Source organism: Lampetra planeri, chromosome 69 (genome assembly GCF_965212315.1).
Source record: "Lampetra planeri chromosome 69, kcLamPlan1.2.h2, whole genome shotgun sequence".
Classification (NCBI taxonomy): Eukaryota; Metazoa; Chordata; class Hyperoartia; order Petromyzontiformes; family Petromyzontidae; genus Lampetra; species Lampetra planeri.
The window spans coordinates 1,969,587-1,995,862 of NC_136174.1; the positions used below are offsets into that span (position 1 = coordinate 1,969,587).

At 49.8% G+C, this 26,276-nt stretch overlaps 1 protein-coding gene across 3 annotated transcripts in view; it reads left to right on the forward strand.

Annotated features, from left to right (window-relative positions):
• The window catches only part of LOC144737445 (E3 ubiquitin-protein ligase TRIM62-like), a 132,472-nt gene extending 107,097 nt beyond the window's left edge, over positions 1 to 25,375 (forward strand). For all 3 annotated transcript variants that reach the window (XM_078620148.1, XM_078620151.1, XM_078620153.1), the window contains 4 exons: positions 17,026 to 17,259; positions 19,926 to 19,948; positions 20,417 to 20,511; positions 22,681 to 25,375. In XM_078620148.1, the coding sequence (XP_078476274.1) occupies positions 17,026 to 17,259; positions 19,926 to 19,948; positions 20,417 to 20,511; positions 22,681 to 23,231 (903 nt within the window). In that variant the 3' untranslated portion in view covers positions 23,232 to 25,375. The remainder of the gene's footprint in view (positions 1 to 17,025; positions 17,260 to 19,925; positions 19,949 to 20,416; positions 20,512 to 22,680) is intronic.
• Positions 25,376 to 26,276: the final 901 nt, after the last annotated feature.

Below are 26,276 nucleotides of genomic sequence, written 5' to 3' on the forward strand. Positions count from 1 at the left end.
ACACTGAACAGACTAAACCCCATTTAAATTTCGATTTAAAGCTTTCGTGACTGCAGGGATTCATCTTCTTGGTTCTTTCGGTAAAGTCACGTAGAAGGGAAATTCAGACGCTGTCTCCCCGACAGACCTGGTTTTCACCTGAGGACGGCTGCTTGCGTTGTGACCGAAACGTCTTGAGAAGTATTTTATTATGTTGTTTTTATTTTATTATTTCCCTTCTACGTGACTTTACCGAAAGAACCAAGAAGATAAACCCCATTTGTCATTCTGATCTTAGATTTGTATTGGATGTGCCATTCATGACCCACCAATTTGACCTCGACTTAAAATCCCATCTCACGTCACTTGATGCAAGTCGAAATCTACATTTTGCCCTGTTCATCCGTAAAATCCTTATTGGCAAAATCTGTGATACATTTAGCTAAATAATAAAGCCCACTGTCAAACTCAAGAAACCTAAAACATCCATTTAATTGCCTGTTAACTATCCCAACAACGAGAATTGAAATAGGTGACAACCATTTTACCAACGTTTTGGAAAAACCTTGTTTCCTCGGGGCTGGCTCTCCACCGCCATGTGTTAACCTGACTCCCTCCCCCGCCTAAACCACCACTCATGCTGCGGTGGCTGCGCGCATGCGCACGAACCGTACCTGCTGCTCACCACGTGCACGCCCAGCCACCGTACCTGCTGTGGTGGCTGCGTGCGCGCGTGCCCGCTCAGGTTGCCTGCCCCGACTCACGCTAAAAATAGCTGTATGAATATGCCGCGCCTCTGCTCCCTCCCACGAAATCTGCTTCCTTCTGCCTTGGATGCAAGTGCGTAGTCCTGGGCACACGACGATCGAATCGATGCCAATATTCGCGAGTTGCACCACTGAGCGTTATCGTCACTACGCGGACACGCTGCGTATAACGCTCTTCGCTAAGCGGACACACTGCGTAAAACGCGTGTCGCTACGCAGACACACTGCTTAAAATGCGCTGAGTAAACCCGCACGCGATCACGCAAGCACCGGGAACAACAAAGTTCAAAGTTCAAAGTTAATTTATTAGGTATAGCCCTGTGAGCCATTCGGCTCTTGAATCGGGTGCAACCGCAACAAACAAAAAACAAAAACATGAACAAGAAAACATCTTAAAGTGACTATGTGCAAACAGAAAATCCAAGAAAAGACAGCAAAATATTGCAGAAAAATCACCGTACACCAACCCTGTGCAAAAATCCCAGTGGGATGCAAGTCAAACAATAACAACAACCACAAGACAACTTAGATTAAGGCCATCAGAGGTACTACAACAAACAAACATGGCCAAACCAAAAAACTTTTCGAAAATCACCAAAATAAAGCCATGAAAGCAATGAAACAGTGGTCATAGGAACTGTGAACGACGTTCGGATTGATGATGATATTCGCGCGTTAATCCGCTGGGCAAACACGCATGGCGAGCCCAAGCGCAGTTAATGAATTACTACCCGCGCTGCCTCACACACACATAAATCACACGGTGTCGTTGCTCTGTGCTAAAGTTTATTACTGGCTCACCCGAAGAAAAACTCTGCGTGACCCGGAGAAAAATACCTAGCGAGCAGCGTCCCACCTGTCTCTATCCAAACCCTCGGGGAACCCTCGCGCTATTCCTCACCCCTCTTACGTACTCACGATATCTCACGGACGCGATGGGAGTTGGAGGGACGAGGATCCGGGAGGTCTTTGCCTGAGTCGAGTTGTAGCTGCACTCGCCAGCGTCTCTCGGACGCTCGAGTGGCTGGGAGTTCGACTGGGTAGCTGGCTGACTGGAGGAGAACTGACCAACGTTTCTACTCTTCCCTCCTTTTATCTCTTCCCAATTCCAAAATCCCTGCCTAAGTTGTGTTGCCCTCCCAGCCAATCGGGCCCAAACTTTCCACACGCGCAGGGCTAGGCAGCGAGCGATACCCTGCTGGCCAATCGGGCGCCTACCTGGCGTGTGGCTCTCACTTGCTTCACAACCCATTGTGTACGTGCCCGTCGTTTTCTCCCACTTGCTTCCGAACCCATTGTTTACGTGCCCGTCCTCCCTCCCGAACTCTTGGTTGAGGTTTTTAGCTTTAGCCAGCTCGCTGGGTGTTTTGCTCTCCCCTCGGCCCTATTCCCCTGTGTTTCGTGTGTTCCCACGGGGCCGCAGTGCAATTCGGCCTGGCGGGGGTCGGCCAATTTGTTGGCACTGGGAAACCGTGGGTCGTCCCCACGAGGGGTCCCTCTGGTAAAAACCCAGTATACCAGGGGATTCCCCCACGAGACCCTACGTGGGCATCACCATGGTGGAAGTAATCATGTAGTGACGCAAGAGTTGGTTACCCACCGTCACACTCTTCCTCTTCCCTCCCCCTACCCTTTCGTGATCTCTAAGTATCCCCTATCGCAGTCACCCATTCGTCAGCCTTTAATACGCCCCTATCATACGTATCATTGTAGTATTTAACCTTTTTATTTAACTATGTTAAGCACATTGAGAAAAGGTGTGTTATAAATATAAAACAAGTTGTTGATGTGAGCACCGCTAATTGTTTTTTTACCCTTCTATCTGGCAACAAAACTGACACCTTCATGTTTGCATAGACCGCAATACCTGCAGTCATAATACAAACAAAAGAACATAACTCTGATAATGTGCACTGTCCTTGAAGTTGATTGGTCCACACCCGAAACAGCTTTCCTTAGAGCCTAGTCTCACATGGGTTGGACCAGATGACGCCAAAAGGCGCACGGTGCATTGTTTTTGAGTTGTGCGAGTGCGCCTTTTGGCGTCATCTGGTCCAACCCATGTGAGACTAGGCTCTAAGGAAAGCTGTCTCGGGTGTGGACCAATCAACTTCAAGGACAGTGCACATTATCAGAGTTATGTTCTTTTGTTTGTATTATGACTGCAGGTATTGCGGTCTATGCAAACATGACTCCTTGTAAAAAGGTGTCAGTTTTGTTGCCAGATAGAAGGGTAAAAAACCAATTATCATATTTTTACTGGCAAATGAGGTTCCCATAGTGAGCACCGCTGTTGACAGACGCAGCGAGGCTCGCCACTGCTCTGGAGGTAGCCATCTTTTTAAATTGTATCTGTCACTGTGAGCGAAGGGTAATCTGCGTAAATTGTCCTTCAACAAGTAAAGCCTCAATGAGTCATTTTTCAAATATTGTTTTGGAATGTTCAGCCAATTCCTCTTCAAATTAGTGCTTTTGAATGTGCGAGAAACCCAACCACAACCCTACAGCAGCTCTTTTAGTTTCAGACTGTTGAGGACACCTGCAGTGCCCATGGAGGCCACCTGCTTTGAGTAGTGAGTCCCTGGCTGTGCACCGTGCCAGGCTCATTATTTGTGGCCAATGTTTTGGACAAACTTCATGAACCCTGTGGACCTGTTTGAGACTGAACTTATGAGTGGAACTTAGACTGGAGGGACTTTTTCAACTGCAACTCCCACGTCCTTTCTGGACTGTCTGGAAAGGACGCACCAGGATTTGTTGGTGCACAAATGTTCTAATATTCGTGTTATTTAAGGGTCACGATTATTTGGAGCTTGATAGGTGAATTCAACTTTGTTATGGGGACAACCTACGTCATCTCTGCGTGACAGTGGGGCTCGTGAGTTTGTGTAATTGGAGGGTAGCTGTTGATTGTGAGAGTAGCTATGGGGACTACAAGACGGAATTTTGTTAGGTCCAAGATGGACCAACCTCCACAGAAGTGTGTTGAGAATGAGATGAGTTGACACACGGTGAGTTGACAATAGGTTAGTTGAGATGAGGTAAATTGAGATAAGGTGAGCTGAGTCTTTATTTAGCTACTTCTGGCACCGAGACGTCTCTTGCCTGGTCAAAGTCAACACATTCCAGCGCGCGCGTCATGATATGCAAATAAAACTAAAAGACTTTGTACTTTAACCTGCCTCACATTTACGTGGCTTGTTCCTAGTTTAGTGTCTCAGATGTCGCCAGAGACTGCCTGAGCTACAGCCAGAGACTGCGTGAGCTACAGCTAGATACTGCCGGAGCTACAGCCATTGACTGTCTGTGCTACAGCCTGCCTGCCTGAGCTACAGCCAGAGACTGCCTGAACAGCAGCCAGCGCCTATCTCTGAATGGAGCCACAGGATCATGGCGAGTGTGTCTCCCAGTGATAGCGAAGCTCATGATGAGTTGACCTGCCCCATCTGTCTGGACGCCTTCCGTTGCCCCTGCACGCTCAGCTGCGACCACTTGTTCTGCCTCAAGTGCGTGGAGGGCACCTGGGATGCGGCAGAGTCCTTCTCCTGCCCGAAGTGCCGAGTGACCTTCCATCAGGGACCCAAGCTGATCAAGAACTTCACGCTCGCCAACTTGGTAGAGCAGCGCCGTGCTACAGAGAAAATGGCCACCGTGGTCTTGTGTGACTTCTGCAACGATGGAACGACCGCTGCCTTGAAGACCTGCCTCAGGTGTGAAACCTCCTATTGTGTGACTCATGTAAAGCCTCATCAGGAGAACCCGAAGTTCAGTGACCACGTTCTGGTGGATCCAGGCACGAATCCTGAAGAACGCAAGTGCAAGACGCACAGAAAGAAGATCAAGTTTTACTGCCGACAGGACAAGATCTTGGTCTGCACAACCTGCACCATCGCAGGAGACCACAAGGGTCACGATGTGGCTACGCTGGAGGATGAGCGCAAAACACGGCAGGTGAGACGGTCTGCGTGTGTGAGCGGGATCTTCTCCTGCGTGAAGTCATGTACGAACTGAACAATGATATCCAAATAAATATATAATTCCTCTCTCAGCTTCCCATTGTTTCTTAACATTTTAACAACCATGATTTAATATAAAGTATGCTGAGGTTGTCATAGTGCAGAAATAATACAACCACGTGTTATTACCAATCCTGTTATATGACAAGTTGATAAATGTGCTCTTAGTATATTTAATAAAAACTAATATATTTAATGCGTACACTGTGTTTTCAAAATGACGTGAGTGCATAGACTGTGGTTCTTATACAAAAAGTGGTTTGTGGTAGAGGGGAGCATTCCCTAAAATGTAAATGAAATGTTAAACGACTGGGACTGCGTGAGCTGCAGTGCTCACTGCTTGGTAGGCTCGTGCCAGTATGGGCCAGTTTAGCGCTACATTCTACAGCAGCTACCGGGTCACTGGATTTGGCGTTCCAGAAATGTCACGTGATTTTCACAGACCAAGTATTTCGTGACCGTATTTATATTTTCATCACAGTGCTCTCTACCGAATTTCTCGGACACTCAACAGAGACATGGCAGCGCCTCCTTGTACCATGTTAAACTAAACTTAAACTATTTATTATTTTACCAAATGAAGCTCAATGACCTATGTAGGTCTTTTTCAGAGGCAACCTGGCCACAAATGACAGCTCAACGAAGTGTCGTATCATGTCTAAATGTATGGCAACCAAACACTCTAAACGCACCTTTCTAAATGTGGACAGAAAAACCGAAAGACCCAGAGAAAATCCATACGACCATGGAGAGAGACATGCAAACTCCATTTATACAGACATCAGGCGCGGGTTTGAACTCACGACCTCCTGTATTGCAGGCAAGGCAGATAACGTCTCACCACTCCGGTGCTCTGTTCATCCACTACTCAGCCCCGCCCACTATTATGGTAGCCCCGCCTACTACAGTAGCCCCACCCACTACTCTAGTAGCCCCACCCACTGCTCAGGTAGCCCTGCCCACTGCTCAAGTAGCTCCACCCACTACTCAACACCGCCCACTACTCAGCCCCACCAACTAAGGTAGCCCCACCCACTGCTTTTGTAGCCCCAACCACTACGCAAGTAGCCCAACCCACTGCTCTGGTAGCCCCACCCATTACTCGTTTAGCCCCATCCACTTTGGTAACCCCATTCATTACTCGGGTAGCCCCACCCACTGCTCCAGTAGCCACGCCCACTGCTCAGGTAGCCCTGCCCACTGCTCAGGTAGCCAAAAACTTCTTCTTCTGGGATCCGTCGAAGTCGAGTTTGATTTCCCTCCAGGTGTCACTTGTCTGTGTTGCATGGTGGACCTCGGTGGCCATGGGTTCGGAGATTGCTGAATAGGCCAATCCGTGACCTGCAGATCTTGGCACAGTGGGGGCACGGATGGTCTATCCTGGAGCTCCCACTTGTCGTCTCTGTCTCTGGTGTGTGTGCTTTTCAGCGTGCTCTTTTCCTGGCCATCAACTCTCTTTGCTCGGCCTCAAAATGCTGAGTTCGATTGTTTTTTTTGGTCCTCCATGATGGTCTATCAAGAACATAGATTTTCCAGTTGCTTGGATCTACGTGGCTTCGCTTGAGATGCATTTGAAGGTTGTCATGGAAACGCTTCCTTTGACCTCCGGGGGCACGTGATCCATCACTGAGTTGGGAATAGAAGATTTGCTTAGGAAGCCTCAAGTCATTCATCCTCACAAGGTGACCGGCCCATCTGAGTTGATACTTCATCATGATGGCCTCTATGCTAGATGAGTTTGATCGCTCCAGGACAATGATATTAGTTTGTCTTTCTTCCTATGTGATGTTTACTATTTTCCTGAGACAGCGTTGATCAAACATTTCGAGGGATTTTATGTGTTTACTATAAGTGGTCCAGGTTTCTGCACTATATAAGAGGGTTGGAATTATTACAACATTATACACGGCCACTTTGGTCATGGCGGTAATGTTGTGGTCTTCAAAGACCATGTTCTTAAGTTTGCCAATGGCAGCACTAGCTCGGGAAATCCGATGTTGGATTTCATAATCAATTAAGACATTGCTAGAGAGATGGCTGCCTAAGTATGGAAAACTGGGAACGCTTTCTAGTATTGCATTGTTGGTAATGGTTGTAGGGGGTGATCGATGTCCTCCCGGAGCTTGTTGAAAAATAATCTTTGTTTTGCTGATATTCAATGTTAGACCCATCCTGTAAGCATCTGTAAATATATTGACGATGACCTGAAGGTCAGCTTCTGAGCAGGCACTGACTTGGGCATCATCAGCATATTGGAATTCAATAACGGATGTTTCGACTTGGCTCTTAAACGGTTAATGTTAACTATGTTCCTGTCTGTCCTATATGTGATATTTATGCCTCTGAGAAGTCTGTTCTCTGTCAGATGAAGCATTCCCACCAGGAAGATGGAGAAAAGAGTTGGTGCAATAACGCAGCCTTGCTTCACACTGGTCCTTACTTCGATTGCCTCTGAGGTTTCACCATCAGAGAGGATGACGGCCTTCATACCGTCATGCAACAGATGGAGGACGTTAACACATTTTGTTGGGCAGCCATATCTCAGAAGGATTCTCCATGGTGCATCACGATTAACAGAATCAATAGCTTTATTCAAATCAAAGAAGGCCATGTACAATGGTAGTCTCTGTTCCTGGCACATCTCTTGGAGTTGACAGGCTGAGAAGATCATGTCTGAGGCTCCCCTGCCAGGTCGAAAGCCACTCTGCGATTCAGGAAGGAGTTTTTCAGCAAGTGGTAGAAGTCTGTTTAATAGCATTCTTTCCAGTATTTTTCCAGTGGTGGTAAGAAGAGAGATGCCTTTGTAGTTGTCACAGTCTGACTTGTCACCTTTTTTTGAAGATGGTGACAAAGATGGCATCATTTCCTTTGTTGGGAAAGTCTTCATCATTCCAGATCCTGGCCATGAGGGAGTGCAGGTGTTCTAGTAGGCATTGTCCTCCAAGTTTGTAATTCTCATCAGAAATCTGGTCTAGCCCACTCGCTTTGTTCTCTTTCATCTGCTTGACAGCTTTAGCCACTTCAAGCATCGTTGGTTCTCCAGCTAAATCCTCAGTGGTAAAGTGTTGTGGAATCTCACTGAATATAGAAGCGTCTACAACAGCGTTGCAGCTGAAGTGTTCCTAATCAGCGGGAGATGATTGCATTTTTGTCTTTGAAGATTTCTGTCCCATCCTTAGACTGAAGTGGTGCAAGGCCCTGTTCTGATGGTCCAAATAAGACTGGTTTCTTTATAAAATGCATGTGGGTTATTGGAATCTGCAAGATGTTGTAATTCTTCTGCTTTGTTTCTGAACCAGTTGTTCTTCAGTTCCCGGATTTTAGTTTGTACTTCCGATTTGGCCTCCTTATATGATTGTTTTTTTCTGTCTAGATTGTTTGTGTTGTTGCCAGGCGATAAATGCTTTCTTCTTCTTGTCAATGAGGCCTGTAATTTCCTGGTCGTTGTCATCAAACTAGTCAGTTTTTCCTTCTTGTGTAGCCAATGGTGTGTTCACAGCTGATTATAACTGTCGTCTTGAGTTGTGTCCAGTTCTTTCAGTCGGTCCTGTACTGCTGGGTCTTTTAGTCTGATTACAATGAGTTTTTTCCTCTGTAGTTTTGGTCGGTTGATGTGTTTGTGGTTTAGTTTGAGAGTCACTACTGATCGAATTAGTCTGTGGTCAGTCCAGGAATCGTCTGCGTTGATCATGGTATAAGTGATGCGGACGTCTGTGCTCTCAAGCTTCCTGACAATCACGTAGTCCAGTAAATGCCATTGGTGTGATCGAGGATGGTACCATGAGATCTTAAGGCTATACTTCTGCCTGAATAGGGTGTTAGTGATTGTCAGGTAATGCTCACAACAGGTTGTAAGAAGAAGATGACCATTGGAGTTGGGCTTTCCAACTCCCTCTTTACCAATTACACCGTTCCACATTTTATGGTCTCTCCCAACTCGAGCATTGAATTCGCCGAGGAGAATCAGCTTTTCAGTTTTTGGTGTACTCTGAAGGATTTAGTTGAGTTGGCTGTAGTAGGTCTCCTTAGTGTCTTTTTTAGAGTCCAGTGTTGGTGCATAGGTGCTGAAGATGGTTGCATGTTGGTCTTTTGTAAGTTTCAGGCATAGGGTCATAACATGCTCATTGATACCAATTGGAAGCTCACTTGACCTGCTGATGAGCACGTTGTCTATTGCAAACCCTACACCATGCAGGCGTCGTTCATGCGCTGGTTTACCCTGCCAAAAGATGCAGCCTCCACTTAGCTCGGTCAGTTGGCCTTCATCCGCCAGATGGGTTCCGTTGAGGGCGGCAATATGGATTTTAAATCGTCTCAGCTCACGTGCCACAAGAGCTGTTCGGCGCTCTGGACGTTGCGAGTTTGGGTTTTTTGTGAGGGTGCTGACATTCCAGGATCCAATGTTTAGGTTATACAGTAAAACCTTGGATTGCGAGCATAATTCCTTCCGGAAACGTATTTGTAATCCAAAGCACTCGTATATCAAAGCATTCGTATATCACTTGTGATCACGTGACGCTCGGCAGATAAAGCGTATACTGTATGTACTACAGTACTCGTATTGCAAGACCTCGCTCGTTTATCAAATTCATATTTAAATTAAAAAAATTGCTTGTCTTGCAAAACACTCGCAGACCAAGTTACTCGCAATCCAAGGTTTTACTGTATTTATTTTTGTTTCGACCGCAATTATTGATGTTCCCTCTGGTCGCGGTAAGCGAGACAGGATGTTGCTCGGCAGGCTATGTTTAGGGCACATTTTCTAGCCTCCTCCCAATTTGGGGTGAGCAGAGTGGATCCTTGTGGGCTTCTCAGTCACAGCTACAGCTGCTGGGATGCACTCCTGCCTAATCCGAGTGCATGACGACCTTATAATAGCTGCCGCCTTGGTGCTGGGTTGTGACTAGGAGCTTCTAGCTGCATAGGCCTGCCCCGCTTGCCACTTGCCAATCGCCCAAGGGCTTTGGGTGTGTAGTGTGGTGGTGCGATGGCACATCTCCTCTGGAGGGTGCCAGTGCGTGAATTAATTTACGTGCAGTGTCTGTTGCACACCAGCTACCGCACGGGGCTTAACCAGGAACCAAGCCTGGGTCCAATGACGAGACAGAAAACCAAGACGATTAGAAGGCTTGTCCTGAAGCACCAGACATCCAGTGTCTTCTCCGTCATATGCCGTTGGCCAACTTAACCGGAGCTCATCTACCCCACCGAGGTGGGCCGTTGGCCACTTGGTATCCACCCGAAATTTTATCAGGGTTTACTCCCTTAGCCTAAGTGGCTAACCAGAGCTCCGTTAGCCAGCGCGTTTTCAGTTGAGTCCAGACAGGCCTTCTTGGTTACCGAAGTCGCCCAGGTGGTCGAACCACCTACCATACTTCGCTCTGTCTGGCAATCCTGTACTTTACCTGTTATCACCTCTTACGACATGGACTACTCAGCACCGCCCACTACTCAGGCAGCCACACCCACTAAGCAGGAAGCCAAACCCATTACGCAGGTAGCCCCACCCACTACATGTTGCTCCAACTACTATGCAGGTAGCCCCACCCACTACTCAGGTAGCCCCACCCACTACTCGGTTAGCCCCGCCCACCACTTGGGTAACCCCGCTCATTACTCGGCTAGTCCCACCCTCTACTTCAGTAGCCACGCACACTGCTCAGGTAGCCCCACCCACTGCTCAGGTAGCTCCACCCACTACTCAGCACCACTCACTACTCAGCCTGCCCCAACCACGAAGCAGGTAGCCCAACGCACGATGCAGGTAGCCCCACCCACTACATATGTAGCCCCACCCACTACATAGGTACCCCAACCCACTACGCAGGTAGCTTTGCCCAGTGCTGAGGCAGCTCCACCCACTACTCATTTAGCTCCACCCACTAATTGGGCAGCTCCACCCACTACTCAGGTAGCCCCACGCTCTAGGTGGATCCACCCACTGCACAGGTAGCCCGACCCACTACTTAGGAAGCCCTGCGCACTTTTGAGCTCCTCGTGAAATTAGTTCCCTGCAGCGCTTGCTCCCCCAGCTTCCATCGCTGCACCAGGGCTACTGCCCCCGTCACTGTGGAGGGTTCGCGTGGAGTTGGGTTGTGAGGGGACGCTCAGAGAGTGAGTGGAGTCTCCCCTTGTGACGTCTCTCACAGAAACAAGTGGAAGAGGAGATGCGGGTGGTGCAGGAGAAGAGAAGGGAGGTGGAGGAGTCCGTGAAGAGGATGGAGGCCGCTTGCAGGGACGTGCAGGTACCGCGTCTGGGCCGGACTCTGTGACCCCGTGACTCCACCCTGAGTAGGGTTTGTGATGGAGAACAACTCCATTCATTCAGGTGGACTACCATTGGCTCTGAACACATTGTGGGTCTAAAGATACAACAGTCAATGCACCTCAATAATCAGGACGAGTAAAGAGGTGGTTCTCATCTCCACTGAGAAACTCAATCAGTGGTGGAAATTCCACATTCCCATATCTCCATACAACTTACCACTTCAACGACTGTTAACTATATTGGTCAGATGAGGTGATACGTACCTCTTATCCAATACTCTGGTGGCAGAGTTGGTGATCACACACAATTGTACACTCTTTTAGTGAAACCAATCAGGCGTTAGAGTAGCCAGGTGCCAGTATTGCAAGTGGTTTCATAATCCCCTCTCTTCATCCATACATGTGTTTTTTTCTCACATTAAAAAAATTCATTTAAAGAGGAATTGGCCTAATTTCCCATTTCATTAAGACTCTAATTGTTGACGGCAAATTGCAGATTTCCCTTCGCTTCATGTGAAGGTAAACAAAGCATCGTCCTGAGAGTCTTACGCAATGAGAATGACACGTACCATAAATGTACTCCTGATGATATTTGATTATTTCAATTCGTCACAGCCCCCGAATCGTGTTGTATTGAAAATGTACAATGGCGTTATCAGATTGTAATAAAAGACTTGACCACGATCTCTGGCTCAGTGTCCTTTATTTGGTCCGTACTGTATTACCCACACGGCTGTCTCTTCTTATTCTCTCAGTGCTGGTTCCGATGTCACTCCAGTCACCATCAGCAGCCCCGCTGCTGTTCTTTGTCGCTCTTGCAGCCCCCACAGCAGCTCCGCTGCTGTTACTCACTCTCAGCCCCCTTGGCTGTAATCGCTGCTGCTCACTCCGCAGCGCTGACAGCCTCGTGCTGTCTCTCTCTCTCTTCGTCGCTCCTGCGACTCTCTGCAGCCACACTTCTGCCTCTAACACACAGCCTTCCTGGCTGTACTCTCCTCTCTCTTCGTCGCTCCTGCGACTCTCTGCAGCCACACCGCTGCCTCTAACACACAGCCTTGCTGGCTGTACTCTGGGGTCGGCTCCCGCTCGCCGGCGGTGCCCCCCTCCTCTCATTCGCCCTCGTGGCCTCACCCTTTTCCATTCACAACCCGACTGACTCCTCTTTCCGGTTTACCCACTTAAGGACCCCAACCTTTCACCCACGTCACCTGGCTCCGCCTCCTTGTGACGTCACATCCGGAAGGTCGCTTCCGCCCGCATTACACCACCCTCCCCCATAGAAAAAACCCAGCCGACCTCGGCTGAACAATACCAAAGCGTAATGCGGTGAACCGACCTTCCCCCTTAAAGGACACTAAGCATGTAATATAACAACAAGAACAACAACAGCACAAAGCACAACAACGCACATCCGCATGTCGTACACGACAGCCACCCGGCCCCAGGGTAGTGGAGATGATGTAATTCCGGGCCGCTTAAGAAAACCCCAATAATTACCCAAATAACCGCGATGGACGCCCCAGTATTTACATTTTAACAACAATATTATTTACACGTGAAAACAACGACAACAAAAAAATTTCTGCTCTTACCCACCAGCAGTCCTCCCTTGAGGACCAGCACAGACCTCAGACGTACACAGCATGTACCCACAGTCACTCTCAACAAACCAACAACCCCTAATCGCACACCCTCGCGTGGAGAGAGCCACGCTCCCCAGCGGTAACGTTTAATTCGCCGTAACCCTCACCGTGGTCGTCAACCCACGGCAACATCCATTTACCATACTCTCAGCTAGTGCCATTTCGGGGATGAGCAGCACTCGGCCATGCTCCTCCCTTACTATCCCATCAGCGATGGACACACACCAGCCTTGCCAAAAATAATGACGTTGCAACGTCAACAAAGTCTTCTGCACCCCTAAATGCAATAGTGTGTCACAATGGAGAGTTCTCATCAACTCGAATCGCGAGGACGTTGGTAGCACCACACGCCAGCTTTCCTGGAACCCTTCTCGCCACATAAGCAGACCATCTCGGAGAGCGGTTCGCGGCCCCACAGCCGTACTCGGACTCCCATTGTCCCTCATAGAACGCTTCCGCATGGACAACAACAACTCATCCATCATTTGTTCCCGAATCCAGACAGACCGCGGCAGATTCAAAACCCCGTCAGTCGGTCCCGGTTCCATCGGAGTATCCGACTTCTCGACGGCCAACGTAAGCGGCTGAGGGGGGTTTAGAATCGGCGAACACCTATGCGTCCCCGACGCACATTTACAAGGGGCGCGCCCTGGTAATCTGGAAAGTGCGTCAGCGTTCGCATGGCGCACTCCCTTCCGATGTTGAATTTGGAAGGAAAATGCCTGTAGCGTGTCCAACCAACGTGCCCACTGTCCCGATGGCTGGTCCATTTTAAGTGCATATTGCAAGGCCGCATGATCCGTACGCACAATAAAAGAACGACCGTAAAGGTACGGTCGAAATTGCCGTAGGAAAAACCAACCGCCAAAAGTTCTCTACGAGTGACACAGTAGCGTGTTTCCGCAGGCGACAAGACTCGGCTACCATACGCCACGACGCGCTCTACGCCCCCTTTAGACTGTGATAATACCGCCCCATTACCTGTGTCACTCGCGTCCGTATCAAGAATGAAAGGGCGATCAAAATCGGGATAATCCAATGTCGGAGCCGTAGCCAATAGATCACGCAGACTCCGAAAGGCCGCCTCTTCCGGCTGTCCCCAACAAATTTCCGTCCTTTACCCGTAAGGAGATGCAAGGGCCTCGCAATCGTCGCAAAACCCGGCACAAATCTTCTGTAATACGAGGCAAATCCCAAAAACCGCCGAACAACCCCCACGGAGGCCGGAGTCGGCCAATCCCGGACGCACGCCGTCTTCTCCGGATCCGTGGACACCCCCTCGACACTCACAATGTGGCCCAAATAACGGACGGACCGTTGCAGTAGGTGGCATTTCTTTAGTTTGAATTTCAAATTCGCAGAGCGCATCCTCGTGAACACTGTCCCCAGCCGCGTTAAATGTTCCTCAAATGTGCGGCTGAAGACACTAATATCGTCCAAATATATAAGACACGTCTCCCACTGCAACCCCGTCAAAACGAGCTCCATCAATCTTTGAAATGCGCTTCATAGCCAAGGGAAGATCAATCCCTCGGCAAGGCCAGATATCAACGAAACCCCCCCCACGGGGTAATGTTCTCTTATAGAGACAATAACGCCCTAACCCAAAACCCGTGAGCCCCGGCACACCAGGTTCAGTCTGCCACCGCACAACTGAACCATGACTCCCCGAGCCATATGAGCACACGGCCCATTAGTTTAAGACATACCACGGAGGTTTCGCCTCCGGGCTGTCAGGTCAGCCATCAGCCATAGGCCGACGTGACCACCCCTCGTGCATCACCCAATCAACAATGGCAGGCATAACAGATGGAATATTTGCCCCACCGAGGTTTTTCCCGCGCGCTCAAAATGGCGGCCCCCTTCGCCCAGCGCGTTCGTGCAATATCTCGCGCGCACTCAAAATGGCGGCCCTTTCCGCAAAGCGCATCGACGCCATACCCCGCGTGTGCGCAAAATGGCGGCCCAACGTGCGAACACGTGGCCAGTTTTCTCCATTCGTGCACCCCAGCTTCCCTTTGCTGGGGGTCACAAATTGCTTCCCCCGTCTTATTGTAACAATCCCAACAACGATAGACGCACAGCCCCAGCTTGCTGCGCGCAGCAGTCATATCGGGGAATTTTTAACCAATATTTTACCAACCACATTGGTTACACAACCCAACTCGCAAAGCAACTCGTGGCTGCATGCGACCAACCGAATACGCGCCGCAACTTGGCGCCAATTTACGGTCCCCTTAGCATTAACCTTTGAGACACCCACAACGGCGTCATCACGCACCCTCAAAGCGCGCTCTCTCTCTCACAAAGCGCCGTTACCCATAATATACACAAAATCGCGTGTACATAACATCCATACGACCAAATAATAGGGTCCCCCTCGAATTTGTTACCAATTTTCAAACAGGTACGCACAATTAATAACATCCCAACCCCAATAGTCAATCAATGCATCGCACCCCATAACCGTACAGAACGGTGTAACAGCACATACAGTCAGCATATCGCGATCACACGCGCACATTTAAGCACAATAGCAAGCCGATCTGCAGGTAACCAACACACCATTAATCCAGTCGTAACATTGCAGCAACAACACAAATATTCTCTCTCTTGCAACAACCACATCGCACATAGCACCTCGCAGCACAATACACCAAAAAATATATATATATTTTCCAATTAAGCCCATCGCACAAGGTAACCCACGAGATGATACAGCGCAAGATACCCGACGCTCCCGAGTTAATAATTAACTTCGCCATCAATATAACAACTCCACACCGCAGCGCACACACACAATTTAACACTCAGCAAGCACAGCATACTCTCCGTCCATTCTCAACACACGTACACACTTTAATTGACACCGAGCAACAAGCAGATAGCGCGTTCATCGTTATTACACAGACATACCCACAGTCCGAACCGCGCTCCGCACAATCGAGTCATGAGAGAACAAAATCGGCCCCACCCGGCCCTCGAAGATGGGTGAGGTGTGTGTAAAGGCCGGGTGCGTATCGTTACGACCCGCCCGGGGCTGCAGCAAGAAGAGGACGGCAGGGCGGCAACTTGAGTCGTCTCGCAGAACTCGTTCGGCGACTTGACTGCTCCGTTGTCACGCACCCGAGCCAGGACGGGAGAGCTCCCGCCCCAGCAGCTGTAGCGTCGTCGTCCTCTCCTCGCAGCTCCCCCTCGCAAAACAGCAGCTCACAGCAGGCTGCTCTCCCCGCGGCACCTCCAGATGGCAGCGCAAGGCTGCCTCTCCGCCGCGATGTTGAAGATGGCGGCGTCTCCCCGCCGCGGTGAAGACAAGATGGTGGCTTCCCGCCGTTTCTCCCCTGCCACGCCCAAGATGGCGTCTTCGTGCCGCGTGGCAGATGGCGCTGGCAGCGCAGGCAAGGAGTCGGCCTGCAGACCACCATCGGCTCTCCCCACTGCCGTCGTCGGCGTGGTGAGCTCACACGGTTTCGCCAGCACGATTTTCCAGGTCTCCAGCTGCGCCATCTGTCTCAATCGTAAGTCGGATGATGTAGCAGATGATGGCACAGGAATATTCTTTCTTTCGAGCCGTCTTGACAAGCCGTTTCACTTCTGACACCAGTGTAATAAAAGACTTGACCACGATCTCTGGCTCAGTGTCCTTTATTTGGTCCGTACTGTATTACCCACACGGCTGTCTCTTCTTATTCTCTCAGTGCTGGTTCCGATGTCACTCCAGTCACCATCAGCAGCCCCGCTGCTGTTCTTTGTCGCTCTTGCAGCCCCCACAGCAGCTCCGCTGCTGTTACTCACTCTCAGCCCCCTTGGCTGTAATCGCTGCTGCTCACTCCGCAGCGCTGACAGCCTCGTGCTGTCTCTCTCTCTCTTCGTCGCTCCTGCGACTCTCTGCAGCCACACTGCTGCCTCTAACACACAGCCTTCTTGGCTGTACTCTCCTCTCTCTTCGTCGCTCCTGCGACTCTCTGCAGCCACACCGCTGCCTCTAACACACAGCCTTCCTGGCTGTACTCTGGGGTCGGCTCCCGCTCGCCGGCGGTGCCCCCCTCCTCTCATTCGCCCTCGTGGCCTCACCCTTTTCCATTCACAACCCGACTAACTCCTCTTTCCGGTTTACCCACTTAAGGACCCACAACCTTTCACCCACGTCACCTGGCTCCGCCTCCTTGTGACGTCACATCCGGAAGGTCGCTTCCGCCCGCATTACAAGATGAAGAAGGAGGCCTCAGTGCTGCGGACTCGTGTCACCGGCTGGACACCTTAGAGTTGCACTCGGGTCACACTGACCTGAATGCCATTTCACAAAGGACCAGACATTTAATGAACAGAGGTGGCATTTGTTTCTCTTTGCAGGGATCCATGACAGATGAAAAGGCCTCAATCTCGGTCAGATTCGTCAGCGCGAGAGCAGCGTTGGATGCGGAGGAGAAGGCGGCTTTAGAGCAAGTGGAGCAGAAAGGGCGTGAGCTGCTGTATCAGATCAAGAAGAAGATCGCTCACTACCAGCGGGAGATCAGAGAGCTCCAGGCAGTAGCCACTCGCCTGCAGACCCGAGCGCAGGAGAGTGACTCATTCGCGTTCCTGCAGGTGAGGAATTAGTTTCCAGTGTCGCTATTGGCAGCAGCAGAAGAGGGTGGCTCCTGAATGAGAGCTCGCATCTCACGGGCTTGAGAACACAGCTCCAGTCATGGATCTGTAATAATTCTCCGGAGACGGATTCGGAATCGGTCTTCTTTATTTTCACTTCACGGTACACTTGTTCCCACACGCTCCGTTGCTGGCAGACAACGGAGAGCGGCAGACTCCCACAACTCCCACCGCGCACGTGGCACCCGGAGCCCCGCTCGCGCGTGGCTCTCACCCCGTTCAGTTCCCCGTCTCCTCTCGATCATCCCTCTCTCCTCCCTCTTAATCCCTTCGTCACGTGGTCCCCCCAGCCAATCCTCCATGGGCAATCTCGACCGTTCTCGATGGTTCCCTGTCACTCCCGGGACCACGCCTCTTATCCGGATCCCCATGAGCTGGGGCCCCAATGGCTGGGCCAATCACCCCTGATGACATGCCGTGATCACGCCGGCCCCACGCTCCCTATCTCGACCCTTATTGGCTACAAGCAGGACCGGCAAGCCAATCCCCCACGTGAACCCACTATAGCTGTTATTACAGATCCGCATTGCAGCTCCAGTTGCTGTCATTTGGAAGGCCAGCTCATATTTTCACAGTTAAATCAATTCTCTCTCCCGTACTCTTAGGTTTTATCAGTAAAGTCACGTAGGTAACAAAATAAATAGAAATAATATTAGAAATAAAATAATAAATCACGACGTTTCGGAGGCAGCACAAGTCTCCGTCATCAGGTGGAACCGTCACAGCCATATTAACTGTAACAAGAGAGGAAAAATCCAAGAGACAAGCTCTTAAATACAAGTTAAGGGTGAGGGGGGGAGGGGCTTATCTGAATGTGGTAGCAAGGGAATGGAACGTGTTGGGGGGGGAGTGGGCGGGGCTAAAAGAGAACAATTGGTGCATCTCAACTCGGGGTTGCGGCCGGTGTTGGCTGACAATCCAAATACAAAAAGGGGAGTAGTGTTAAACCCTGGGGATGTCAACACTCTGTAAAGTAGAATAGTACCTGTCAAATAAGATGGTACAAATATGTGTAGTTAAATATTTTTTACATGGTTAATAACATCTTTCCAATGATTACTCAGTTTGTACCCATCATCACGGTTGAAGTTATGTCTGTGTTTGTAGATCTGGGTGGCTTCATGTACAAACCTTTGATGGTAGCCAGAAGGTTTGCAGAGCACCTTGGTCTCGGAAAAGACAATATCATGAGAGCCCACAGCGTTGTAGCAAGTATCGGCAATGGCGGAAGACTCAATTTTGCCGTGTTTCAGATCTGACTTGTGCTCGCGGACACGATCGGAGACATGACGTTTCGTTTCCCCAATGTAACAATCATCACAGCTGCAACTCAGCTTATAGACTCCAGGGTATTGCAAGTCAGGAATGACATCTTTTACAGATGGCATTAGATCACGGATTTTATGTACTGTACTGAATCGGACTTGGATCTTATATTTGTTTAGAATTTTGGAGATCTTTTTGGTCACGCCTGCTACGTATGGCAACGTGATAGTTTTGTTGGGAGTTTCAAGTGGTTGTTTCTGTATGGTGGGAGAAACAGCTTGGCGAATAGTGCGGTCAGAGTATCCGTTCATCTTGAGGGCCCGATGTACATGTTTTAATTCACTGGCCAGGTGGTGTTGGTCAGAGATGCCATGAGCTCTGTGGTATAGTGTTTTGATGAGATAATTATTTTTCTCTCTCTCCCGTCCTTTAACAGATTCCCATTAAGTTTGTTTCATTGTGAATATAATATAAATGGTATTGGAAATGCACTTTTAAAATCAACCCTACAACAATGTACACGGTATTCATGATTATCATCAGCCATGATCTATCCACTTATTGATGAAGGCCTCCCCAAGACATTGCCACATCTCATGAAGCCGCGATGCAACAATCCACCAGCGCCTGCTCACGAGCCGATGTCATCGCTGCTTCTTACTTTGTGAGCCTCCTCTTGTTCGTATTATGGAAGCTAAAATAAATACGAGGTCTCATACACTTATTAATTATATCATTGTGTCCTGAACATCACTTCTACAAGACCTGCACCATGTGCATTGGTAACGCCAGAAACTTCAAGTCCCAAATTACTCAACACAGATCAATATCAACCGGTCTCATTCTGAAATATTTGCCCTGCAATTCAGTGTTAGCCCTCATGGGGGTGGCGAGATGGTAACTACGTCGCCGAGTATACCGTAGGTCGGGGACATCACTATAAATTTGGAGTTTGCATGTCTCTCTCCATGGTCACATGGCTTTTATCCGGGTCCTCCAGTTTTTCCCTCCAAATTTGGAAACGTCCGTTTAGAGGATTGAGCTGTTATACATTTCCACGTGATGAACCACTTTGTTGAGCTATCATTTGTGGCCAGGTCGCTTCTGGAAAAGAGCCATATACCTCTGTGGGCTTTACCTGGAAAAAAATAGTTTATAGTTGACTATCAACCAGTCTCCCTTTGAAATATTTGGCCCGTAAGTCAGTGTTGGTGATGATGGGGTCATAATCCAAGACTTTCGGGTTAATATTCCACCCACAGTTTTGCAGTGGGAACTCCATTGAATGCAAGGGAATCGAAGTAGAGTCATAGTAATGCATCTCTCTTTCTCTCCCACAGGGGCACCTGGAGGAGACACGCAGGTAAAAGACGACTTTCACTCACGACTCGACACCCGACAACATAGGACTGAGTGTGGGGCGTGGGCAGTGAGACATTGACTGTATGTGATGATTCAGTGTGTGGTGAAACTGTGTGTGGTGATGTTGCGTGTGAAGATGCTGTGTGAAGATATTTTGCGTGATGATGCTGTGTTATAATGCTGTGTGATGATGCTGTGTTAAGTGATGCTTTATGTGATACTGCGTGGTGATGCTGTGTGATGGTGCTGTGTGTGATGATTCTAAGTGTGGTGATAGTAATGCTGTGTGGTGTTGTAAGTAGTTGTGATGAGTTATTATGCTTTCTGTGATAAGTCTAGATGTGATGGAGCTGTGATGATTCCACGTGTGATGAAGCTGTGATGAGTATCTATGTAATGGAGCTTTGATGATCCTGTGAGGGACGATGCTCAATGTGAGACATTGGCCGTGTCTGTTCTGCTTTCACAGGGCAGGGAGGGTTACTTCAGCTCCACCCTCAGCTCGCAGCCAAGAGGACATTGCCTCACTTCAAGTCCTGGAGACAAATGCAGTCAAACTCCTGTGTGAGTTCTTCAGTGTGAATCATGGGTGATTGAGTGGTCTTGACAATAAATTATCTCCGTGTGTGTTCACGAGGTCGACTCTACCTCAAATGAGTACCTGGTGTTTTGTGAAAACATCACCACTAGGGAGACAAAGGTGGCCAGGCGTAGTGCTGGCCACCCACCCCCTTGTTGGCCGTGCCAGCTTTTAAAGGTGCTGACTTGCCATGACAGTGTGTTAAGACTACATAGGGGATTTTAGTCTATGTTTATATTCTAATCTAGGCCCCCGACTGATCAGAGCCATTATACTCAGTGTGGTGTTTTTTGGTAAATAATAAGCATTACCAGTCATGGGTAATTGCGATATTGAGATGCGGTGTGTGCCTGTGAATGTCTCTATGCATCTGTAGGTGGGGTTAGCGATGGCATAGTGGTTAGCACACTGCACTACGAACCAAGTTTACTGGGCTTGATTACCTGCCATTGCTAACATCAGTGGCAGGTGATATCTGATCCATTCCTCCGCCTCTGCTAGGCAGTTTCAACCTCAAATGAGTTCCTGATGTTGGTAATGGTCATAATGATGGTGATAGTGGTTGTGATGAGGATGGTGGTAATAAAGCTGATATTACTGATAATGTGAGTGATGTGTGGTGATAATGATGGTGACATTGATGATAATATAGTTGGTGATGGTTGTGATGGTTTTGCTGATGGTGATAATGGTAGTGATGGTGGTATTGAGGGTTTCGATGGTCGTTGTGATGATTATAATGATGCTGGTCGTTTTCTTGGTGATAGTGATGAAGATGTTAGATGGTGATTTGAAGCTTTCGTGACTACAGGAATCCATACTCTTTGGTTCTTTTGGTAAAGTCACGTAGGTAGAAAAATAAAAAATATAAATATATCACGACGTTTCTATAGCAACACAAGCGGTCGTCCTCAAGCAGAAAAAATTATCCAGCAGTGGAACTGCTGAACCAGCGAGAGAGCTCTTACAACAATGTTATATATGTGGCGATGGGCAAGCAAGCGCTTGCCTCACCGCACAGTTGGCAGCACTGCAGCTTGTTTTACACATAGAAATGACATTAACTTACTAATTTCCCTAATCTCCCTGCCTAATCACTCCCATCAACATAGTGCTAATCTCCCATTAACACTGCTGTTGTGCGCGCATGCGGGTATTATACTCTTATGCGGCGACGGAAGCACATTTCATGCTAATCTCTCTCCCTAATCTCTCTCTCCATAATCTCCCCCATTAACACAACTGACGTGCTTGCGTCCTGGGATGGAATTCCTTTCCAGCTCAGACCCCGCTTGCCTGCCCACCGCCACATATGTAATAATACTCTTGGAGACAGCTTGTGGAATCGGTCTTATCTCTGTTCGCAGACAGATCGCAAGAGACGCACCGCCACGTGGCACTCGGAGCCCCGCTCGCGCGTGGCCCCTCTCTTCGTTCCTCGTCTGACCACGTGTCGTTCATCTCTCCCCTTATTTAATGCCTGGGTCACGTGGTACGCTCCAGCCAATCCTTGGTAGCCTGCGCCGAATCTTCTAGATTCCCCATCAACTTCCGGGACCACGCCCCTGACTTGTCTTCCCATTGGCTGAGGCCAAAACCAGCAGAACCAATCACCCTAGCTGGCACCCCTCGATCACGCCAGGGCCATGCTCCGAGGCTCTCCTCCCATTGGCTGTAAAGCAGGACCGGCAGAGCCGATCACCACATGAGCCGGACATAGGCTCTTATTGCACATATATAACCTCGTGCTGTAACAGCTCTCTCGCTGGTTCAGCAGTTCCACTGCTGGATATTTTTTACACTTGTGTTGCTATCGAAACGTCATGATATATTATTTTTTGTTTAATTTAAATGTTCTACCTACGTGATTTTACCGAAAGAACCAAAGGGTATTTTAGATGGTGGTGATGGGAACTGGTGATGGTCGAAGTAATGGTAGTGATAGTGGTGATGATTATGTTTGTGATGTTGCTGATGGCAATAGTGATGTTGGTGATGTTCATCATAATGATGATGTTGGTGGTGATTTTGGTGTTTTTTGTGCTGTGATGGTTGATGGTGAAGATGATGGTTGATGATGTTGATGTGGTGATTATAGATGGTAATGGTAATGATGGTGTCCTGTAGTTATGTTGTGATCGCTGTTGTCACAGACGGATGCTCACCGACTCTGGACACAAGCTCAGCTCATAACCAACTCCAGATCTCCTCGGAACTCAGGACGATAAAGTGGACCGGTGTTTCCCAGGGTCGCCTCGATCACCCACACCGGTTTGATGGCTGGTCACAAGCCCTGTGCTGTGAGAGCTTCTCGTCGGGTCACCACTACTGGGAGGTGGACGTGGGGGACGCGCGGTGGTGTCGGGTTGGAGTCGCATACGGGACGATCCCACGGAAAGGGGGTGGTGCTGCATTGCAGCTGGGACAGAACGATGCATCCTGGTGTTTAGAGAAACGTGACGACAACTTCTCAGTGGTTCATGGTGGAGTGAAGACCGCACTGTCGGTGAGGGGGGCCCCCTCCCCCCGCAGAATCGGGCTTCACCTGCACTGGGAGGGGGGGTTCCTGGAGTTTTACCGCGCCGACTCCATGGAGGTGATCCACGAGGTCCGGCAGAGATTCTCGCAGCCTCTCTACCCTGCGATGTGGGTGGGGTATTGTAATGAACCATTGAAGATCATGGATCTGAGTCGTGCATCCTGAGGATGAGAAAAAATAGAAACGCAAGAAACTGAGACGGACACCCAAGAAACGGAGGAAAGGGGGAATGGTGTGGAGAGGGTGACGTCAGGATGAGGCGAAGGTGGAATGGAGGGTGATGTAAGGTGAGGGTGAGGGGAGAATGGAGGGGAAGGTGACGGGTGAGCGTGGAGGGTGACGGTGAGGAGAGGATGGGAAAGACGGGGTAGAGGTTGGGGAGGAGAGGGGAGGCTATGGAGAGGGCTTAGGAGGGAGGGGAACGTGGAATGGAGGGCGAGGTAAGCTGAGTGTTAGGGGAGGGTGGGGTGACGGGAAGGGTGAGGTGAGCATGGAGGGGGAGGGTGAGGGGGAGGGGGAGGTTCAGGTTGGTGTGCGTGAGCGATGTCACCTGTGAAGTACAAATCGCCGGTGCGGAAGTTTGAGGGATTTTAATGAAATCTTATTGGGGAATCAGCGCAGCCCCAGAGTCCGTGTGGCCGCTCCTTCAGCTGCAGGGCGTGCTCGCGTCACCACGCCTCCTCATCCCTCCGATTCACCATTTCACATCATTATCATCACCACCATCATCCCCATCAACACAACCATCATTGTAATCACCAGTCATCACGACCTCCATTATCACCATCATCATTCCCACCATCAAAATGATCAGCATCATTACCATTACTCCATTTTCATTACTATCATCACCACCACTCTATCATCATCATTATAATCACCAACATCATCAACATCATTATCCCCATCATCACTACGAACACGACCATTGCCTTCATGAACCACCATCATCACCAACACCACAAAAAACACCATAATCATCACCATTATCACGTCCATCACTATCATCACTATCATCACCACCACCACCATCATCATCACAATTCATCACCGTCATCATCAATATCACTATCTCCCTCATCACCATCATCATCACTACCACCACCACTATCATCACCACGACCATGATCAACACCATCATCATCATCATCACCACCCACACCACCATTATCACCATTACCCTTCTTACCATCATCATCACCATCACTACAATCATCATTGCAATTGTAGTGCCGTAGATGATCCACACTTGCCGGCAGTGGTGGACAGGGCCCATCTGCAGGCACCTCGGACCCCCAGGGGAGGGGCCACTGTGCCAGCCCACGAGGGGGGGGGGGCTGCTGGGGGCTCTAGGATCCTAGGCAGCTAAGCCCTCAGAGCCGGGGCCTCAGTATCCCAGATAGCCCCGACAGTTGAGCCCCTTGGCGTCACCAACGGGGGGCTGCGGGGGAACTACGATCCCACGCAATCCCACCCCTCGATGGGCAAGGGGGATAAAAGGGCCGCTCCCTGGCCGATCGGGACCAGTCGCAGCTCAACACCCAAGACCAGCCAGCTTAGGACCCTGGACCCCATCGCCCCACTTGTCCTTGTAAGGGCCGGGATGCTGTGCGGGCCAATGGTGGGACTCTGGGACTCCCGGCTCTACGCCCTTGTAAGGGCGAGTTCCGAGGAAGCCAGAGTCTAGACCCGCACCTTGGCTGGGTCGGGTCAGGTAGCCTCACCTAGGGTTACTGTAGCCGGAGGACCCGAGAGCGTAGCCAGTGTCAGGCAAGCTAGGAGTAGGCTGTTTCCCTAGGCTATGTCCCTAGGCTGTAACAGAGTATCAGGACTGTTGGAGTGTTGAATAGTAATAAAGAAGTTACCTCTACAAGTGTCTCCGGAACCCATTACATTTGGTGTCAGGAGTGGGGTTGTGCGAGCGTGGGAGACCACGGGGATGCGGTTCACGCAGTTCAGATCGTGGGGGTGTCATCTCCTGCTGGGATCTATGCGATGGGTCTCCTCAGCTCGGTCGGTACAGCTGTGTGCTGCGATGCGAGTATTGGCGAGAGACTGGGTTGAAGTTCCCCCGATACGGCCGACGCGTGCACGTCGGAAAGGTGGGGTGTGATGCCGAGTGGCATGAGATGTCTGGGTTGGCCTTCAAGGGAGGGCTGCTGGGTTGTGCGAGCGCGGGAGACCACAGGGATGCGGTTCGCACATTTCATACTGCGGGGGTGCCATCTCCTGCAGGGATCTGTGCGATGTCTCAGCCATATCGTTGGCGAGTCGGGCATTGCTGCGGATCCCGAGGAGAGCTAGGTGTGCCACTGGTCGTTGTTCACGTGTCATTGCTTCACCTTTTTGTTGATTGACGCTTGTATATAGTGTACGTTTCTACAGGTGGGTTAGGGTAGTTATGGTTGCTTTTTTGTTCTCTTTTCTTTTCCTGTTGAGGCTTGCATATTTTTTTACTCCCCTTTCGTTAATTTACACTTTCTAATTATTAACAGCCGGGGCGGCTGGAGGCTACGTAGGGGGGGGGGGGGGGGTAATGTAATGTAGTGCTGTAGATGGGCCACACCTACCGGCAGTGGTGGACAAAGTCCATCTGCAAGGGTGCCCTGTACCGCCAAGGGGGGGGAGGGGGGCTGCGGGGGATCTATGATCCCACGCAACGCCTCCCCTCGATGGGCAATGGGGCATAAAAGGGGACCTCCCCAGCCGATCGGGACCAGTCGCAGATCAAGACCCAAGACCAACCAGCTTAGGACTCTGGACCCCCTCACCCCGCTTGTCCTTTTAAGCGCCGGGACGCTGTGCGGGCCAATGGTGAGACTGTGGGACTCCTGGCTCTACATCCTTGTAAGGGCGAGTTCCGAGGAAGCCAGAGTCTAGACCCGCACCTTGGCTGGGTCAGGTCAGGTAGCCTCCCCTAGGGTAATTGTAGCCGAAGGACCCGAGAGTGTGCCTCAGGTGTGTCCCTAGGCTGTGTCCCTAGGCTGCAACAGAGTATCAGGACTGTTGAGGTGTGGTATCGTAATAAAGAAGTTACCTCTACAAGTGTCTCCGGAACCCATTACACAGTTACAATCCAAATGCAGGTGAGGAGTCGTGGTATCCAGAACAGGGGTCAGACAATTTGGTTACTGAGACTTGTCTTTTGTTGTGCAACTACTAGCAGAGATTTTGACGAAGCAGCTGCAAGTTACTAAGTCACACAATTTC